This window comes from Vanessa tameamea, chromosome 20, assembly GCF_037043105.1.
Source record: "Vanessa tameamea isolate UH-Manoa-2023 chromosome 20, ilVanTame1 primary haplotype, whole genome shotgun sequence".
NCBI lineage: Eukaryota > Metazoa > Arthropoda > Insecta > Lepidoptera > Nymphalidae > Vanessa > Vanessa tameamea.
In genome coordinates this window covers 6687999-6707540 of record NC_087328.1, presented here as the reverse complement: position 1 = coordinate 6707540, position 19542 = coordinate 6687999, and the positions used below count along the sequence as shown (strand labels likewise).

At 30.7% G+C, this 19542-nt stretch overlaps 4 protein-coding genes and 1 long non-coding RNA gene across 6 annotated transcripts; 2 read left to right on the top strand and 3 right to left on the bottom strand.

Annotated features, from left to right (window-relative positions):
- Positions 1-1008: 1008 nt before the first annotated feature.
- Positions 1009-3056, bottom strand: LOC135193872 (uncharacterized). The gene is made up of 4 exons (XM_064218128.1): positions 2942-3056; positions 2802-2857; positions 2084-2219; positions 1009-1146 (listed from the first exon to the last, which is right to left on the bottom strand). Exons 1-4 carry the CDS (start codon positions 2964-2966, stop codon positions 1034-1036), a joined length of 330 nt encoding a protein of 109 aa, XP_064074198.1. The 5' UTR covers positions 2967-3056; the 3' UTR covers positions 1009-1033.
- Positions 3057-3968: 912 nt separating this feature from the next.
- LOC113401706 (uncharacterized) lies at positions 3969-6586 on the top strand. Its single transcript, XM_064218141.1, has 5 exons — positions 3969-4005; positions 5366-5466; positions 5547-5795; positions 6197-6392; positions 6532-6586. The coding sequence occupies exons 1-5, from the start codon at positions 3969-3971 to the stop codon at positions 6567-6569; spliced, it is 621 nt and encodes a 206-aa protein (XP_064074211.1). The 3' UTR covers positions 6570-6586.
- A 110-nt stretch (positions 6587-6696) lies between these two features.
- On the bottom strand, positions 6697-8588 carry LOC135193869 (uncharacterized). The gene is made up of 3 exons (XR_010309491.1): positions 8452-8588; positions 8061-8199; positions 6697-6854 (listed from the first exon to the last, which is right to left on the bottom strand). It is a non-coding gene; the product is annotated as an uncharacterized LOC135193869 (long non-coding RNA).
- Positions 8589-10410: 1822 nt separating this feature from the next.
- On the bottom strand, positions 10411-17780 carry LOC113401705 (uncharacterized). 2 transcript variants are annotated; one of them, XM_064218053.1, is made up of 6 exons: positions 17679-17780; positions 17074-17206; positions 11978-12255; positions 11334-11434; positions 10942-11080; positions 10411-10613 (listed from the first exon to the last, which is right to left on the bottom strand). In XM_064218053.1, exons 3-6 carry the CDS (start codon positions 11994-11996, stop codon positions 10531-10533), a joined length of 342 nt encoding a protein of 113 aa, XP_064074123.1. In that variant the 5' UTR covers positions 11997-12255; positions 17074-17206; positions 17679-17780; the 3' UTR covers positions 10411-10530. The 2 variants fall into 2 exon arrangements, with proteins under 2 accessions (XP_064074123.1, XP_026497520.1); XM_026641735.2 differs by having other exon boundaries at positions 11343-11434.
- A 100-nt stretch (positions 17781-17880) lies between these two features.
- Positions 17881-19298, top strand: LOC135193880 (regulator of nonsense transcripts 2-like). The gene is made up of 4 exons (XM_064218140.1): positions 17881-17943; positions 18038-18084; positions 18407-18533; positions 18850-19298. The coding sequence occupies exons 1-4, from the start codon at positions 17919-17921 to the stop codon at positions 19296-19298; spliced, it is 648 nt and encodes a 215-aa protein (XP_064074210.1). The 5' UTR covers positions 17881-17918.
- The last annotated feature ends 244 nt before the right edge of the window (positions 19299-19542 follow it).

Sequence of the window (19542 nt, the reverse complement as noted above, 5' to 3'; positions counted from 1 at the left end):
AGTATTTTATATATTGTGTATGTTACTCTGATAAAACTATAAAATGTCGACACTGTTTATTTATATACAACAATGACAATTTTATTTATTTACCGTTTATATTTGTTTTATAACGATTTCTTATTGAGTATAAATGAAAAGGGAAATTTGGGTTATTTAAAATTATGACAGGTAATTAGAAAGTATTGGAAGTGTTTATGTCTTCATATAATGAAATAAAACGAAAACCATATTATTTTTTCAATAAAAAATATTGTTTTTTTAGGTAGGCGGATTTTGGTAGGTAGGATTTTTAGTAAATGAAACATTTGACAGTATATGATCACCAGTATGTTTGTAGATGAGCGATAGTACTGTTAATTATTCCTTATAAAACCGATGCTCCAATAACTTTGGGAACTAAGATATTAAGTCTGTAGTTACACTGGCTCATTCACCCTTCAAACTGGAACACAACAATATTTAGTATTGCTGTTTGACGGAGGATATATGATGAGTGGGTCGTACTATGTGTTTGTACAAAGCCCTATCACCTACATAACAGTATTCTTATTAAAATAAAATTAGCTTAAATTTAACATCAAAATCCAAACAAAAAATATTTTATTCATAGTTACGAAAATAGTAAGCGATATATGGCTGTATATTTTGTACACATGACAAACTACAGGGTGTTTTAAATATTTTGTTTGTCCGACGTCATTTAACTCAAGTTATTAAGTAACGTAACAAGTTGTATTTGAAGTTTTACATTCTTATATTTTTTCAGAAGAAAAACGTAGAAGGGAAGGTGAAGTAACGGTATTTGTCTGAAGAAATATATGTACATGAAAGTAGAAGTAAAAATCTTTAATAAATCTAAAACCATAACACTTGGTTAATAATTGTCTATCCGACATCATTTCAGAAATAAATAAAATTTTTAAATAGCATAGATTAAAATAATAGTAAGTTAAAATAAGTGACCATAAATAATAGGCGGAGATAAAATTACAAAAGTATTTTCTTTAAAAAATTATACTTTTATTATTTATTATAATCTATTTTTGACGTTTATGTTACAATCAGTTCGGAATTCCGGTTTCTTGAACGAGCGTCCTCTTTTACAAGTGACCCAGCATTCGTGAATAGGCCTTTGCTTGAAATCTGCAATTAAAATATTAAAAAAGCTCCTTCACGCGCATTTATACGTAAAGTTAAACAATTATTTTTATCAAGTATTTAATTTCTCACGATATGAAGTGATTGTATATTATCGTATTTATTTATTTATGTATGTGTGTGTGTTTATTTAAATGTATGATGATATGAGTTAATTGTTTTACACTTAAAATCTTTTCTTTTTCTTTTGTACTCCTATAAACCTTCTTGCACTTCCTGAGGTTAAACAGCGTTAACGCTAAAAGCGTAGATGCTCTGTGTTCTCTTAGGTCTTAACTCTTAGCATTAACCGCATCTTTTTTATAATTTATATTTTTTGTGCAATTGTGTGTGTGTGCAAAAAAAATAAAAAATAAATGCTTAACAATCGAAGCTTCCTAATAAACTGTGTCGAGGGTCCGGAAGCTTACACTACCCAAATACAGATATCCAAACAAAGACCGGATGATATTTCAAATAGTGACGTAGTTATTTACGAATTCAATGACATACTTAAAGAATATTTATATATAGGGTTATAGGGTTTTCCGACAGCGTAGGTTGCAATTTTGATAAAAAAATTGATATTGAATTACTCGTGTATCTAATTCATGTATTGAAAGACACGAAGAATGAGATAAATTTTTTGAGCTCCTGATAAATTTTAATAGCAAAATAGCTTCATAGAAAAAAAAAATTAAAGTATATTTTTTTAATATTCTTTTTTACATTTACGATTATTACAGGCCCGGATTTAGAGGAGGGGGATCAAAATTGCCACGTGCCAGTGTGTGTAATAAAACTATGTGTGTGTACATATATATTATTAGCGTGAAATTTGTAATATTAATTAATGAAATATGTATGGAGTATATATGACTTTATCACAATTTAAAAGAAAATAAATATACAATCTAATAATGATTAAGTAACATTTCGTAACCTTTCTTACTGTCGCAGTTAAATTCATGCATGTCGCATGCGTCTATGAACGTCCTCATTTCCCCGCAAGAATCGATACCGCACATTGGTACTTTATCGTGAACACATAAATCCGCTATTTTACATTCTTCTTCGTTCTAAAAATATAAATAAAAAATTAATATAGATTTCTAACAGTATTTGAAACGGGATGTCTTGTTCACGAGACATTCGTAGATAATGTCGAAATATCGAGCTCCACCAAATAAAATTAAAAATCATGGTAAATATCCCGTTTTAAATACTGTTAGTAATAAAAATAACCATGTTAGTTTAAAATCTTATATAATATAGATTTATTAAAAATAACAATGTTGTTTGAAAATAATTATGAATTATATTAAAAATATTGGCAATTTTTTTTTTTATGATATAGGTACGTGGACTGGCAATTGGACCACCTGAGGGTAAGTGGTCACAACCGCCCATATACGAAATGTTAACCATTCCATACATCACTTATGCGCCACCAACCTTTTGGAACTAAGATGTTATGTCCCTTGTTCAGGAACTACAGGTAGTTATTCTGGTTTACTCACCCTTCAAACCGGAACACAATAATACTAAGTATTGCTGTTTGGCCATAAAATATCTGGTACGTGGGTGATACTAGCACAACGAACGAACTAAAAATAGAATTACTAGATAGTTATAAAAATAATAAATAATCTGTGGTTTACCTTAATAGTCTCACTGTGTGTAGACACCAAAGGAAATATCATTATTGCATTGTATGCTGTAAAAATAAAAATAATTAATAATAATAATAAGACTGGTCAAATCAACCCAAATTTTAAGCCTTGTGATCATTTTATCTTACCTAATAATAACGATAATATTAACATTGTATCATTTTATATAAAAAATATCATTTTCTTACATCCTTATAGAAATATAAATACACATAAACCCACGTTGGTTTTAAAGTCATAAATAATATGTATTGAAATCGATTCTTTATCGGAAACACTTTTTGTTATTTTTATTGAAAACAAAATGCCTGCGTCAGTGTTTTATTGTCATCGCGATTATTAACACATTAAATAAGTTATCGAAAATCGAATGTAAAATTTTGATCGAATTATAGTTTTTTTTTCACGTGTACTAATTTATTGACTAATACATAGATTAAACAATGCGAAATATAAATCCTTTTTCGTGAATTACTCTCTAACAAAAGCTAAGGGATAAGGTACAAAATAAAGGATAACCCACTCTGCTACTTTAACCCGAACGGATTATATTGTGTCGCGATGGAGGGACGAAGTAAAGAGCCCTCAATTTAATAATGATAGTATATCAGCAAATTCACTTGAGTAAAGGTTAATGGATGACGTTGAAGGACTCTCTAGGTTTGTCTGGGTTGGTCCACACGGCCGCATGTTCGGTCACGCAAGTCTACGTTGTATTCATTTCTATATAATTAATAATGAGAAATTAATAAAACAGGTAATCATTTAATTAAATATATCTTTTTAATTATAATTGTATACATGTTTGATTTTTCTGTTTTTTTTTTTTTATATAATCTTTGACAGATGTTATTTATAAATAGATAATATGCATATGCTTAGAAACAAAGAATTGTAACTGGATTCTTTATCATAGTATATCTACTATGAAAATTAAGTTTATGTTTTTACATAATGTAAATTTCAGCGTTGGACCTTTTTAGCGAGTATAGCGAAAAACTTGATAATTATTAAAACTATATACGTATCTACTTTTAAACTATTTTGTAATATTGCGAATACCTCTGTCTGGTACTTTGTTCACAATGAACGTATGTTCTATTGATTGCCAATTGCGTTGCATTGCATATAGAAGATCGCTTTGCGGTGGCCAATATGGGTAGGCACCACCCACCCCCTTTCCGTGTGAAGGGTGAGTGAACCAGTGTAACTAAAGGCACAAGGGACAATGATATCTTAAGGCCCAAGTTTGGTGTCGCATTGGCGATATAAGGAATTGTAGATATTTTTATATTAAAGAATATTTTTTTATATGATATTAAATTAAAATGACCTATTTGTCTCATTCGTTCTAAAGACAAAAATCTTGATACGTCGTCCACGTAGATGTTGAATATGTAATTCAACATCTACGTATGAACATTTATGGGTCTTATTAAAAAAATATGTATATATAAAAAAATATATTTTATTAATATTAGACTAGTTTAGGCAACAACATTTACAATTAATATATTTTCGTAAACCAGACGATTAAAAAAATACTTGAATAAAATTGTGTTCTTAATTTTTAAAAATTGAATCTATAGTATTATATATTATAGTAGTGTTCTAGTTATAGTTTTCTTATGCGTGTTGATTTTTGGTATTCTATTAGTACATACGTAATTGTCGTCCTAAGCAGAAATTTCTAGCTTTTTAATTTTTTATTTATTTTTTGTCCCTATAATTACATTTAGGAGCATGTAACGGCTGTAATAGTGCAATTTACTGTCTGAGAGCCGTATCAACGCTGGTAATTAAATCACGCTGCGCTTAATGTCTATAAATCACGTCGGGAATATATGTGGCTTAAAAACTTTGATCCTTGTAAAAAACTTTTTATTCATACAATATCATATTAATTATTATGCCCTCGGTTTTTATTATGTTGGTTTATTTTTAGTAATATTATTATTTGCTTAACAATTTCGGAAATAGTAAATATAGACGAAAAAGCTAAGTTATAGTTCTGATGTCTAGTTTCTAAAATCTAGATGCTTCTGGCAAAAAAGGTCTTATGACTGAATTTGAATTACAGTTGGTTAACAAAGGTTGTTGGTGCATAATTTTTAAAGCAAACATAGTTGCGATTTCCATCTTCTTTTTTTTTTGGACTTATTATTATTGGACAACAAAGTCAACAAACTGTAACATTACACCACACTACATAGCACTTTACTGAAAAAACTGAATAAAAAATTAAATACTGTAAGTTACAGTAATTTACCTACCTATTACAGAGAATTTTTAATACGCTATGTACAAGTTAAATTATATTAATTATTAATTATACACATAAAAACACGAGTACCAAAACTAATCCAACAGTACGTGAGATTATCGAGGGTATAAGTGGTGTTTTCTTCTCTCTCCGACCTATTTGTTAGACGTACGTTACAACAAATAGACAATGCGACCATTTACCGTAGGTAATATTTTTATAATATACTTTATATTTAATAAAAAAATGCATATAAAAAACAATAAATAATTATAAATTATAAATATAGGTGCTGTGTTCCTCTCCTTAGTCATCTTCTCATATCAAACCGACTTTGAAAAGTCAGAAAAAATACTAGGATATCCTATGAAGACGGATTCCATTGTTAAGGTGGATAAAATCATTTTTTATATATTTCTTAGATTTATAAATTCGTACGCTTAAGCTAAATAGTAATTTTGTTTTGACAGAGAACACGAAGAACTTCCGGTAATAACAGACTGAGCGACTTCAATCAATTCGTGGAAGATAAATTAATTCAGCATACTCAGGCTCTGGAACATCTCGTTGATATGCTTCAAAGAAATGAAGACACGACTAAGAAACTTGTAAATTCGTTAACTAGAAAAATTGCGCAACCTATACCCAAACTTCCTGAAAAATTGGACGTTTATCAGACCAGACGTAGTGGAGGGGAAGCTGATAAGGATCATCCAATTGTAAGATTTGCAAAGAGCTTTCCAAAATACATAACATTCTTTAAGGATATAGTAATTGCAGAGTTACGTAGCGATGAACACCCATTAACCGTTGTAGAACACCGTGTATCTAGCAGTGAGACTGATTATTAATTATTTATATTAGCAAAATATCTATTTATTACTAGATTAAATTAATATATTTCCAAATATAAATATATTTCAAAATATAAATATATTTCAAAATATAAATATTAATATATTTCATGTTGCAATAAAAGATGAATATGAATCATCCTAATCGCGGTCAATGTCCATTTTTTATAAAAAATAAAAATTATTAAAAAAAAAACACTTTGATTTAATTTCCGAAAACGATGTCCCGATGTTGGTTTGGAAAATCAATAGATTTTTCTTTTCAGCCGCGTCCTGTCACTAATAAGCCCATGTTTGTACCAAATACTCAAGCCGTGAAAGACAAACCAAGCCCTTGGTGTTCGGTGGCTGTGTTATGTGAAAGAACAATGGAAACTGTTTGTGGATACGATGATACCTTTGGCTATGGTAAATTTGAGGATATATGTCACATGCTACAAGTCAACTGCTATTGGAAATACAGTTAGTATATATATTTTTATATACCTTTTTATAATCTGTAGAGCATGAAAATTTCTGAGACTGGTTAAGTCATTATAATTTTATTTACTCATTTATTTAAATAATGGTGATTATAATTTTCTGTATTATTTTTTTTCAGACTTCGCCTTCGTACCTTCCTGCACACCAATATTATAAATCGTCTAAATAATCAACGTTCTTTTTTACTTTTTGAAAATTTTCAGATATAAGATTGATAATTGTATATATGAATATTCAAATAAATTAAAAAGAAATATTCTTAAAACGTTGTATTTGATACAGTTTTAACATTGACATGAGAAATATAAATTATTTGAAATAAACTTTTCGGATTCAATACTTGATTTTTTTCTTATAACCTACATAAAAGTTAACCGACACCTGGATTTAATTCTCTTGGGTTCGGACAAACACCTTCCTCTTCTTTGACGTGCCTGAAAACTGGAAGTACTAATTATTATTAATAAGTTAAAATCAAACGAACCAAATATATGTACGTCTCTAATTCAAAATTATGTCTTAGTCCCATTTGCAGTTGAAACACTTGGACTTTGATGAAATAGTGCAAAAACCTTCAATAAAAATATCACACGTCGCCTTATTGCCTCCACTAGTAACAGGAGGGCTGTTTCATTTATTACCCAGAGGATATGAATTAGGATTCAACGAGGAAATACTGATAGAATTCTAGCCAACATTCCACGAGGTCTTGATTTGTACAGTAACTATTTTATTTTTTATTTGTTTATAATAAGGGCCTAAATTTTAATGATTGTTATGAAAGCAAATTATATTTCAATATTGGTCATAAATAATTTAAAGATTGAGAAGACTTGTACCTTAGAATTATCATTTCACAAGACTATATTAAAAGTAAAGCTACCAGCGTCCAGAACTTACTTAGAAGAATCGGTATTAAATATATTTAGTTAATGTATCATGCTTTTAATATTTATTGTTATTATAAATAAGCCGTGAAGTAATTTTATTCACATATCCAATTCATCATCCAAGAACATTTACCAGGATTAACTCATCAGAAAATGTCCTTAAAGGTGTCATAAAACAATGCTAGAGATTATACAGGATATACTATAATGGACATTTGATATGTACACTATATACAATCTCTATATATTTAGTCTAATCGGACAGAAATAAATATTATTTCGGTACCGCGTGGCTCATTCAGTGGTGCTTGCCTGAATGAGAATCCACGATATTTTCCTATGGTATATCATATTTGTACAATTAATTCCTTATATCATTACAATTATTAAAACCTATTCAATAGTGCTCTAGTATGATGGACGAAGAAAGAGATTTTAACGAGTTATATTAGTCAGTTTTAAATAATGAAAACGATAACATTTTTGGGATCAGTATCAAGCGCTTTTAGTGTCAAAAATACACATTCGAAACGAAGTCTATATCATCCGCTATTAAACTTGTCACCGTGGTAGTTGGTTATATAATAAGGCGTCGATAGTTTATCTCATTAGGATGTCGGATGATTGCCTTCTAATTAGCCTGTAATATAGCCTTGTAAAATTATAAAAAGCTCGTGTAACAGAGATCTTAATTAGAGACTTGGATTGGTATATGGTAGTAATTGGTGTTTGTGGATGTAAAGTTAATATTAATTACCCATATTGTATTCGCAGGAATATTCATAAAGGTCGCATAGATCTAGAAATGTTCTCGCCTCATTCACAGATTTACCGCATATAATTACGTTGTCGTGAAAGCAAATGTAGGCGTGCTCACATAATTTCTTTAATTCTGTCTGAAAAATAAAATACATATTCATTTAAAATCAATAGTATTAAGCAATTATTAATAATATATATATTATGAATAAATAATTTTATTCATTCATAATATTGATACTGTGTAAAGCAACATGCATCGAATTATAGGTTGAACTGTTAATATATCTTAAAAGTAATGAATTAAGCGGCAGAACAATAATATAATTGTTTAGATATTTAACTGTTATATATATATATTTAATTAAAAATAATAATAATCCTCTTACCAGATGCGTTTTATCACCAACGATATGTGAATTTATCAGCACAAGTAACTGTAGCAAGAAAAATATTTTAAAGAACATATTTAAAAGCTTTTTTAAACTGTAGTCATTTCAGAACCTGTCGACTTGGTATTAATCCTATGTGTCACGTATAAAGGTAACTGTGGATAGCACAATAAACGGATGTTAGCTAACAGTCTATTGTGTTAAACATTCTCATGTAGACTTCTATCTTGTATAGTTACCCTATATGTGTGTATTAATAAACCTATTCTAAAAGATATTATAAATTTTTGATGCATTTGCTTTCCAGAGATATTTTTTCCAGGAGAATGGCACCACACGGATTGGCTCTGAAAATTGAAGTTGCGATTCGACGATAAAAAATGCTCCCATCCTACGCAGTCATGATTTTTTTTTCTCGGTGGAAAAACGCATTACGCGTTCCCCAGTAAAGTGGAGGGGTATGTGGGACCTACCGGTACCCCGGACTGCGCTAAGTACACTGGAATACCCACTAAAACACCAACGGTACCCTCTCCCTTTTTTCAGCGGGCGCCACAGGATCGCTTTGGCATGCTACTGTGACGGTCAGCCCGCCTATGCGGGCCTCCAATTCTTAAGGGGGATTCCCAGGGTACTGAGAACCCTGTTAGTCTCTAAGGCACCTATTGAGGCGAGGGGAGAAGGTGCGCGTAGCGACGTGGTCATGATTTATGCAAAAGCTATTTTTTGTTGTTTGTTAAGTATATTTATTTTGTTGTATAATTGTATTTAATGAACATATCTACGTAATGTTATTGGCGTTGGTTCTTTACCGGTTATTCTTAGAATATACATTACGAACCGATGATAACTTTAAATTTAATTTGAACTTCAAAAATGTTGTGAAATGTTTTTAAAAGCTTACACAAATAAAGTATGTTTCGCAATTATAAGCACTCTTTAACTTTCTGTCATATTTATCACATCAATTCAAGGTGTTTGTAATTAATTATCCATCATAAGAAATGTCTACATTAATCTCTCGTGAGACCACTGCCTTAATTGGTCTGTCATAATCACTCACACGAACCCAGCTACCTCAGATAAAAATACATTAGGAATATAGTTGCATATCGATAAGTATTATTTTTTGTAAATATATCCTATGTACTTACGATACTATAGAAAATAATATTGCATTACAAGGGTTGTAATGATCCTTATGTAGAAAAAAGTACTAAAAACTTTGCGTATCCCTAAAAGATTTTTTTATTGTTATACTTCGGTGACTAAGGATGCAACCGTTATAAATAATTATGTTTTATCTACCTATAGAAACATGGTACAGTGAAATGCAAAGTTTTGATACGGATAGCATGTAATTAGGGATTATTTACATACATAATCTGTTGTTTCAGTTGTTACAGTATTATTTTATCAGTACAGCTAATTAGTAGCAGTAAGCAATACAGTTGATCTAGTTATTATCGTATAAATGCATATCTGTTGGTCCTAGGTTAAAATCCCAGGTCGGATCAATAAAATATTTTGGATCATTAGGTTACGTATAAATGAACTCTCAGTAGCATCTCGAAGTTTGGAAGTTGGAACAATCCAGTGTCTAGGAAAGCAAGGAAAGGTTGGTCAAAAGTTGAGACCCTTGGTTTAGAGTCTAAACTATTACAGTTTGTATGAGATTATTTTCTTATCAGATTAATTTAGAATAAGGTAATATATACTACTCCTATTGCGCTCAAACGTATCCATTATAAATCCAATCAATCAAATCTGAGCAAACCCATGGTTTTATGGGACATAATGGGTTAATAAACAACATGGGTTAATTAAAACCCTTTGTATAGGTGACACTCTTCTTATTCTATTAAAAAAGTAATTTATTTAATATTTTTCAGATTTTCCCTCTGACTCTGATGACGTCGAAACAATGATCTGGGTTTGTTTAATTTATACAATATGAGATTTGAATAGGTTATTTTATTTATTTAAGCTTCATTTACGCGAAGACAATTTATACTTTTTAACATTACATAAAATATATTTCATTAACTTTATAATGTTTGGTATATACAAATAAAATTAATCATCATAAAAACTGTTGGTTGGGCGTCGCGACACGGTTAATATCGACTTGTCTTCTGGGCAGGCAGTTTGCTTGTAATCTGAAATAAGATTCATATTTATAAAATTAATATTATACAATGTCACAAAATATTATTATTGTATTCGTAAAAATACACCTAGTATTTTTATTAAATATGAAGTTTTATTATAAAAGTTTAAAGTGCTAAACGACACGATCAAAGCGTAGGTAATAAAATTAATTAATTTAGTTAGTAGTCACTGCAAATGGAGCTCAGCGAAGCTACCGTTCAACTACAACAGAGATATCAAAACGAACAGATTATTTTTTAAATTTCGAATCGAGTGCATGTTACAAGTACAAATAATTGAAAAGACAAAAGAAAACTATATAATAGATGAACTAACTCCTTCTTCTTATGCAGTTATAGTCAAACATGTCGCAGAGGTCTCGAAAGCCCATCACATCGCCAGCGTGACTGATGCCACAGATCGGTACGCGATCATGATTGCAAACCTTCGCCATGCTGCACCACTTGGCACCCATCTGCAATATTAAAAATGTTTGGATTATTTCTTATCAGATCGGTTGAATGAAACTGGTTTAAAATTCATTCGAATCAAATAAAAGCTTATTAATGTTAGTATCAGTCCTGCTTAAGTTCTGTGTCTTCGAGATTCTTATAACAATTATTTATGTTAATTTTTAATAAATTGCTTAAAAATATGTTCCAATTAAGTATCAAAGGAATGAAGTCTATCAGTCTTTTATAAATGTATTAGAATAGAACATGTCGTACTTTTTTTACCTTCCTCCCCATTGCTATGTCTTCATTGTCGCGCTCCAATGGAGGTCCGTGTGAAGACACCAAGGTGATTAAAACGAAAACCACCAAAATCCCTGTGTAATGGAAAATTATTACTCAAATCAGTTTGGTCAGTCAGTTAGTGGATTATTTCTTTTATTACTCACTATCGGTAAATAGCTATAATTTTTATTGTTGTATTCCGGTTAAAGGGCGAGAGAATCAACTTCATAAATGTATTTATATATAGTGCCGGTTTCTATAGTCGAAGGTTAAATAACCCTCAGAGGCTTTCTTCAAACTAATAAAGTAAATGATTAATAATAAGAGGGAAAAGTGTAACAGACAATAATTAAAAAAAAAAAACAAAAAAGCAATCTTTGATTATTTATATGTCTGTATAGACTCTCAAAGTGGTAAGCACGTTGAAAAAAATAATGGTCGACAGTTTGTCACTAAGTTTACGCACACTAGTAAAGTATGACTGAGAGTGTCAAGTGTAGCTGTCACGCACACTAAGGCAATAAAGTTCACTCGTCTATTTTAGTTCTTTTGTAGTACGACACTCTATTTAGAATATATGAATAATCTAAGAAAACAACGTGAACAAGAATATTTGTTATAAATAAAAAAAATACCTGTTAATTTATTTGACATTCTGGTTTCGATAGGATAGCTTGCCTTGTGGAGCGAGGCACTGTAAATGAAGCTAGTTGCATGGTGTTATTAGCACCTTGTTTATTAAAACATACTATTGTCTAAGAAATAACTTAAACTTCCCGTAATCTAGGTATTCTATGAGTTTCGACGTATAATGTTTAGTGACTGTTAATGTGAATATTTTGTGATGGATTGTTGTTTGTGGACTATAATGGCGGTACTTGTTGACATTTTACTGTAGGAGCCATTTTGAATTCTGGAAACAAAGAATGTGAAAAAATACATTATAATTATTTATTAGTAAACAAGTACAGCTTATTTAGTCACGTATATATATGAAATTAATGATGAATACTAGCATATAATGTAGATACTTTCAATGTAAAATAAAATTTAAATTATATAGGTTAGTACGTTTTGAAATTATTTACATTTTTTATATTATACTAGCTGTGCCCGCGACTTCGTTCGCGTAGTTGTCGGAAACACTATCATGATTATCGTTTGATTGCTCACGTTGGTTTTTGTTATTATAATCGTCAATAAGATTTAATAATATGTTTTACAGTACTTCAGCGTAGATTATATTTTTAGTTTTATTTTCTTGTGGTAGAAGAACATACTGATTTTGCCCGCAACCCGATCTTGACAACGCGACATATAGTTGGCCTATAAATTATCGCAGCACCTATTTTTAACTTCAGGGAATGTGGTGGAAGGCCGCTCGGGTTTAAAGAATTGAGAAACTCTTGTGGGTAATGGACAGCATCTTCTTGATCCATTACATTATCAATAGATGTGTAGGTAGTTATATCGCCTGGAAGTTTGGTTAAAATTAGGTCGTTAATTTCGTCAACGCTACTATTTCTCGCCGCCAATATTGCCCTTTGACACATCCATTGGTAATCTTTATTTTCTATTTCGACGATATTAGGGTAAACTTTTGATATTAAATCCTCTATGCTAGTCACTTTTTCTCCTAAATCGCGATCAATTTCAATTTTATTTTCAGAATGAGGTACTTTTCCATCTCCTATTAAAAGTAACTTTGAAGGAAAATTTGTACTTCCTCCCCCCAAATGTGCTCTCATATTCGTAGATAGTTTTAAGGTATGGACAAATTTCCATAACGGTGAACTTTTAAGGCAAGACCTTACAATGTCTGCTCTAGTTCCTCTTAAAATTACCGGTAAAGTTTGTCGAAAATCCCCAGAAAACATAACGGTAATCCCACCCATAATTTTATCACAACTTCTAATATCTCTGAGAGTTCTATCTAGAGCCTCTACATGAGCTCTATGGATCATGGTACATTCGTCCCAGATAATTAAAGAAACGTCTTGTAAAACTTTACCCAGAGGGCCATTTTTGCGAATAGAGCACACGCTATCTTTTTGTAAAGAAACAGTTAGAGGCAGTTTAAAAGTGGAATGAGCTGTGCGTCCACCTGCTAATAAAGTTGCCGCAATTCCCGACGACGCAACTACCAAGGTTATTTTTCCCTGAGACCTTACTTTTGCTAATATGAGATTAGTAATAAAAGTCTTTCCAGTTCCACCTGGAGCATCCAAAAAAAATATTTTTCCTTCGTTAAAACGAATACTGCACATAACACGATTGTACGCCGTCACCTGGTCATTAACTAATTTTGGTTCATTTTCAGTAATATACTGATTTAATTCATTTACATCATACGGCTTCCGTAGTGCTACTTCTAAAGGATCTAAATTATTATGTGAATTATTCCTTTTAGATGCAGGAAGCCCAAAATCAGTCAATGATTTATCTGAAATTTCATGAATTTTATCTTCAATTAATATAAGTCCATCATTGTATACGTTATCAGTATAGGCTAATGTTATATCCTGATTTTCATTACGCATTGGTTGAATAATCCTTTGAAGTAATGAAAGCTGTTAAAGTCATTTATTCTTACCATGAGTCTAAATGCATAAAACTGCATACACGATATTGTTTTAGATCTAGCAGCAGTATTGTGCTGTGGAATATTTATACAGTATCCGTCACTTCCAAAGGGGAACAGTAAAGGATATTGAAGAGGGTCGTACGATCTATGAGTTTCAGAAACTCGTTGAAGTCGGCCTTCTCTATTATTCAACACAATATCTCGGGAACCTTTATCTTCATCTATTAAAAGAACAGCTACTTCATCTACTATTGGCGCATTATACCGACCTCGATGCTCGTTAGGAGGTTTCACATCAGCATGAATAATAAGTTTCAAATCATGCGTTGATCTATTTTCGAGATTGTATTTAAAACTCTGAATATACGTATTATGATCGTGAAGATATGTTTGGAGAGCGTCGATAAGATCAATTTGCAAGGTTGGGTTTATGTTTGAGCGCAAGGATATCTGATCTGCATGAGACACAAAATATATTTGCAAAAATTCGGCTTGTGCACCTTCAGCTGGAAGTAAATTACCGATCAAATGATAAACTTGTCCCTGGATTTTGAAAGTAGGCATAAAGTTTCCCTCACGAATTTCTTTCGCACCAAATGAAGTCATTTGAAAAAGTGTATTATACTGCCTTGAGTGATTTAAGAAATGCTTTGAGGATGGATTTGAGCCTGATATCAGTTCTTTAAAAACTGACGTTGGTTCTGGAATTTTAGGTATATTCACTTTGCCACCACTACAACACCGTGCCCGACACGTCCTTTTAAGAGCTCCCCCCTCCCAAACAAATAGATAATATATATTCACTATCATAAAAAGTAATTGTTCTTTGTCATCAGTGTAAATCTTAAAGGTCGCCATAAAATTTAATAATTACCAACATCTGTGTTTTTATTGCTTATTGTTATACGGTCAATTATGACAACCCTTTTCTTAAACATAAAAGAAATATTGTACAATAGTGTACGATTGCGAATATTTTTTTTGTTAACAATTCGATGCAGGTGTATCGACATCTGGATGTAAGACAAAAGAAAAAGTCAATTGTAAATAAATAAATCACAAACAAAATTCATACTCTGCCAAAACAAACAAAACGTTCAACAGGAAATGTAATAGTAAATCTGAATGACTTTTCTTTGTCTTGGATTAGGAGAAAAGTTCATGAATTGTAATACCTGACGGTAGACATGTTTGCTTAAACACTCAATTTTGATTCCAATTTTCTGTCATTATATAGGACCACTATGTACGTATAGGGTTTAAAAAAACATCAAGAAGAAGTGTATTTATCGATAGACCAGATTTACAAATTTGGAGTATATCATATATTTACAAACCTACCTTGGCTGACACCGCCTCCAAAAATAACAATAATTTTAACTATAATATATTATCGTAATAACTTTGCTGACTTTTAAATAGTCTAAATATTTTTAATTTCATTTTACATAGTATAAATCTAAAAAATATTGTGATCATTGTTTGTTATTCATAGGTTTGTGTTAAGTTAGATTTAAAGTGGGTAGGTACATACTTATCTCCTTGCGTGGAAACACAGAACGTACCTACATATTGGTAAGTAGAATAAGTTACTTGATTATTAAGTTGTAGAATAATAAGCAATTATTTTTTACTTTTTAGAGCATATTATTTTTTTTCTCTTTTGAAGTCGGTTTTTTTTTGTCAAAATTTTTGTTTCTAAAAGATTCGGCCGAGTATCGCTAACGTGCTCCTTAGAATTGTTCCGTTCCCTTCCGTACCGTTACTTTGTCATGGATCCTATGCTCAGAACCTTACCAAACTTTCACCATAGTACCCTTGAAGTATATCCTTTATAATAAAAAAAGAATCATTAAAATTGGTTGGCACAATTTTGAGTTATTCACCTATTTATCGCGCACATACATAATGCACATTTAAGACTTATATCGTTTTCATAAGGATACCATCATCGTAACAGGATAAAATTAAAATGGGGCCCCACGGGAAGCACTACCTTTCAAACAAAAAAAAATTAACAAAATCCAGTGAAAAGTTATGAGGTAACAGACATATAAAAAAAAAATACAGACGAATTGATAACCTCCTCCTTTTTGAAGTCGGTTGAAAACAAACAATATTAACTTAAACGTAATAAGATAAACAAACCGAACAATAAGAAGTTTAGATTGTTTCTCCTTTGGTGTTATTATTTCATAAGGTGATTATAGTACAACCGTGTTGAATATGCTTGAACGTAATAGAAATTACTTGAAATATTGAACTACTAATTTATTTGTGTAGTCATTTTAAACGATATTCACCTATTTGCTTATTTGCATAATTTATTTTCTCAGTGATGATTAATCTGCATCGGTGAAAGTATCGCTCGCCAATTTGAACTTTTTTACGTGTGTAATGTAATTTTTATACCTTATTTATACCGTGAAACGTTTGAATTGTTTACTTGCAAAGTACGAAGGAATGTTCATTGAAATTTTATCTTATATCGTAAGTTAAAACTACAGCAGATTATGATTTAAATGTAATCGATTTTAAACGATAAAAAATAATGAGCAAATAAGCTGATAACAAAACCTAATTTTGATAAATAATTTAACTATTAAGAATGTTAATTTTTTTAAGTCGTTATGTGAGAGTGAGAGTGGCGAGCGCGGCGGCGGGGCTGACCCGCCTCCCCCTCAGCCGCCGCCGTGCCCCGCCTGCTAGCACACTCTTAACAAAGAGACATATAGTGTCACGGACTTTTTTTTTATTATTAAAAGAGGAATATATCTTTCATACACATTTTTTGAGTAACTTAAAACGTTTATGCTGCGCACGCATCGAAAGTCCATAAATGTGAATATTTTTCCCCGTTTTTGCAACATTTCTCACTGTCGCTGCGCTCCTATTGGTCGCAGCGTAATGTTATATAGCCTAAAGCCTTCCTCTATAAATGAACTATTCAACAAAAAAAGAATTTTTCAAATCGGACCAGTAGTTCCTGAGATTAGCGCGTTTAAACAAACAAACAAACAAACAAACTCTTCCGCTTTATATATTAGTATAGATTTATTCATATGTATATGTATAAATATCACAGTATTTAGTATATTTTAACTTTTAGTATCTATTTTTAATTATATATAATTAATTTATACTTACTAGTGCCGTATTCACAATTAAATTCAAGTATGTCACACTGGTCGATAAACCACCTTACTTCTTTTGTTTTAGGTTCGAGTCCACATCTTCTTTTGCGATCGTGGGAACAAAACGAAGCCTCCAAGCATGATGACTGAAATATTTAATATGTTTGTCTGTACCTACTTGAATAGAATCTTTGGTTGGTTTATAATTTTGTATAAATAGTTTTCGTGCACGGCTTTGACCGCGTGGAAGACGGGGCTAGGAATTAGGTACCCAAGACCTTCTTTGTAAACCGCTGATAGCATCTATGCGGAATTTCATTACGATCGGTTTAGTTAAAACGTGAAAGTATAAGTTGACGAACTCAATTTTTTATAATAGAAGTTAGCATTTTGTGCGATGGTTTTATTATTAGTTGTATCGAGATTTGGTGAGAATTGATATTTGATATATAATTTAGGAAGAATAACTTTGTGTGTTTAAAATAAATTATAAATGTGAAGATGAAATGCATGACAGTAATTCTGTTACGTTTTCAGGTCTTGGTTACATTTAACTGATTTTGATGGAATTTGGTAAGAAGTAAGCTATATATATATTTGTTATAAGTATTTACGCACATGAAAGCTCTTTTGCCGAATAGGTTTTGGAGTACAAATCGAAATTGTCAATATTATAAGTAACCATTTTTGTAACATACTTCTTTAATATTTTCAATTTCACTTGAGTTTGATTTGATAGATATTATTTTATTACATTAAAACGATTTTCATTTATTTTTTATTGATTTAATAGATTTTACTATTTACTATTAAATTCACTGTTGCATATAGAAAGTTCTTTTGAAATACGACGAAAATATGCGATACCAAATATTTTTTGTAGGTATGTACTCCTCACTGTTAAGTTATTGTTGCGTTAGTATTTTTATTCCATTATGTACTTAGTAAGATTTCTAATACATACATTTTATTTTCAGGTTTAATATTTATAATCTTCATACCATATCAATCTGAAGCCAATAATGTAAGTATTATATTAAAAACTATATTGGGTCAGAAAAAATCCATACTTGCAATAGGGACTACACTCGACACAGCGTTAGGATTCCGTTTTTTATGGATTTTATCAAATATATTCGTATTATTATATTCGTTGTATCGCGTGGAGAGTAATAATTGTGTACATCAAGCTTATAGACGATTTGATACTTAAAACTGCGCAGATAAAGAAAATCAGATAAGCCAGTATTTGCTTATAAACCATATATTACATAATATTAAAAGTATTTGTAATTTACGGAATACGTGCCTACTATTAATTGAATTAAGTATTTTCCATTTTTCAGAAATGTTTCACGGCAAAAACTTGTTTACATAATGCAAAAGAAATTTGTGGTGAAGATCATAATCAGGGTACACGTCGATTTTTTGATACATGTGATATGAAGGAATACAATTGCTTACAGGGAACAAGTAAGTTGATACTTTTATGTCAGTGAAATAAACATTAAGATTGTTGCACAATAAAAATAAATAAACATTACAATGTTTGATTAGCCAGTTTCGTGATGGAACGTAATTTTGGGTGAAATCTTGCCACTTGATATTAAGTTATCCAATATCAATTTTTCAGAACAGTAAATTGCAATTCAAATATCTATATAACATTTTGGTGCTTGATGATAAAATCTTTAGTTAGATGATGAGAGTAAACAAACCACCATCGATAAAAGTAAGAACGTTATGAATAATTAGATTAGCATATATAAGACCGTTTTATAATTTTTAGGTTATGTTAAAGTATCACTCGGACACTGTCGAAATTTGCCTCCAATTGAAGAAAAGAAGTCAACAGAAAAAAAATTACAAAAAAATAAAGAAATGCCTAACGACGACCAAGATGCAGAAAAATCATTACAAATAGACGAAGAAAACTCCAAACAGGAGCAAGATGCAGAAAACTCATTAGAAATACACGAAGAAAACTCAAGACAGGAGCAAGATGAAGAGAAAACAACAGAAAAATATGAAGACAACTCTAAGCAGGAGAAAGAAGCAGAAGAATCATTACAAATACATGAAGCAAATTCCAATCAGGAGCAAGATACAGAAAAATCATTACATATACAAGAAGAAAGTTCTAAACAGGAACAAGATGCAGAATCGACTATAGGTGAAGCTCAAGATGCAGCAAAACTTAAAGCAGAAGACGTAAAAATGGATAATAAAACAGAATAAAATAAATCGAAACTAGTTTTTCAATAAAACCATATTTAATCAAAGCTTACCAACCTTTAGCATTCCATAAAGTCAATTATATTTTCATTAAATTAATTTCTATCAAGTGATATCTGCAGGGTTTGAACAGCATCCGTCGGATACTTCCATCCTATAAATGTAATATTTTTAAGTAGAGTTTAGAAATTTAGAAGTAGAGTAGAATTGTATTTTTAATATATATATTTTCATATAGAACTGCATA

Coding starts and splice junctions, on each gene's coding strand:
- LOC135193872 (XM_064218128.1), bottom strand. CDS start 2,966: ATGTTAATATTATCGTTATTATTAG. Junction 2,220..2,801: donor CACACAGTGAGACTATTAAG/GTAAACCACAGA, acceptor TTATATTTTTAG/AACGAAGAAGAATGTAAAAT. Junction 1,147..2,083: donor TAACTGCGACAGTAAGAAAG/GTTACGAAATGT, acceptor TTTTAATTGCAG/ATTTCAAGCAAAGGCCTATT.
- LOC113401706 (XM_064218141.1), top strand. CDS start 3,969: ATGGGTAGGCACCACCCACCCCCTTTCCGTGTGAAGG. Junction 5,467..5,546: donor AGACGGATTCCATTGTTAAG/GTGGATAAAATC, acceptor TTGTTTTGACAG/AGAACACGAAGAACTTCCGG. Junction 6,393..6,531: donor CAACTGCTATTGGAAATACA/GTTAGTATATAT, acceptor ATTTTTTTTCAG/ACTTCGCCTTCGTACCTTCC.
- LOC113401705 (XM_064218053.1), bottom strand. Junction 11,081..11,333: donor TGGGGAGGAAGGTAAAAAAA/GTACGACATGTT, acceptor TTAATATTGCAG/ATGGGTGCCAAGTGGTGCAG. Junction 10,614..10,941: donor TAACTGCATAAGAAGAAGGA/GTTAGTTCATCT, acceptor ATCTTATTTCAG/ATTACAAGCAAACTGCCTGC.
- LOC135193880 (XM_064218140.1), top strand. CDS start 17,919: ATGCGATACCAAATATTTTTTGTAG. Junction 17,944..18,037: donor ATACCAAATATTTTTTGTAG/GTATGTACTCCT, acceptor TTTTATTTTCAG/GTTTAATATTTATAATCTTC. Junction 18,085..18,406: donor ATCAATCTGAAGCCAATAAT/GTAAGTATTATA, acceptor TCCATTTTTCAG/AAATGTTTCACGGCAAAAAC.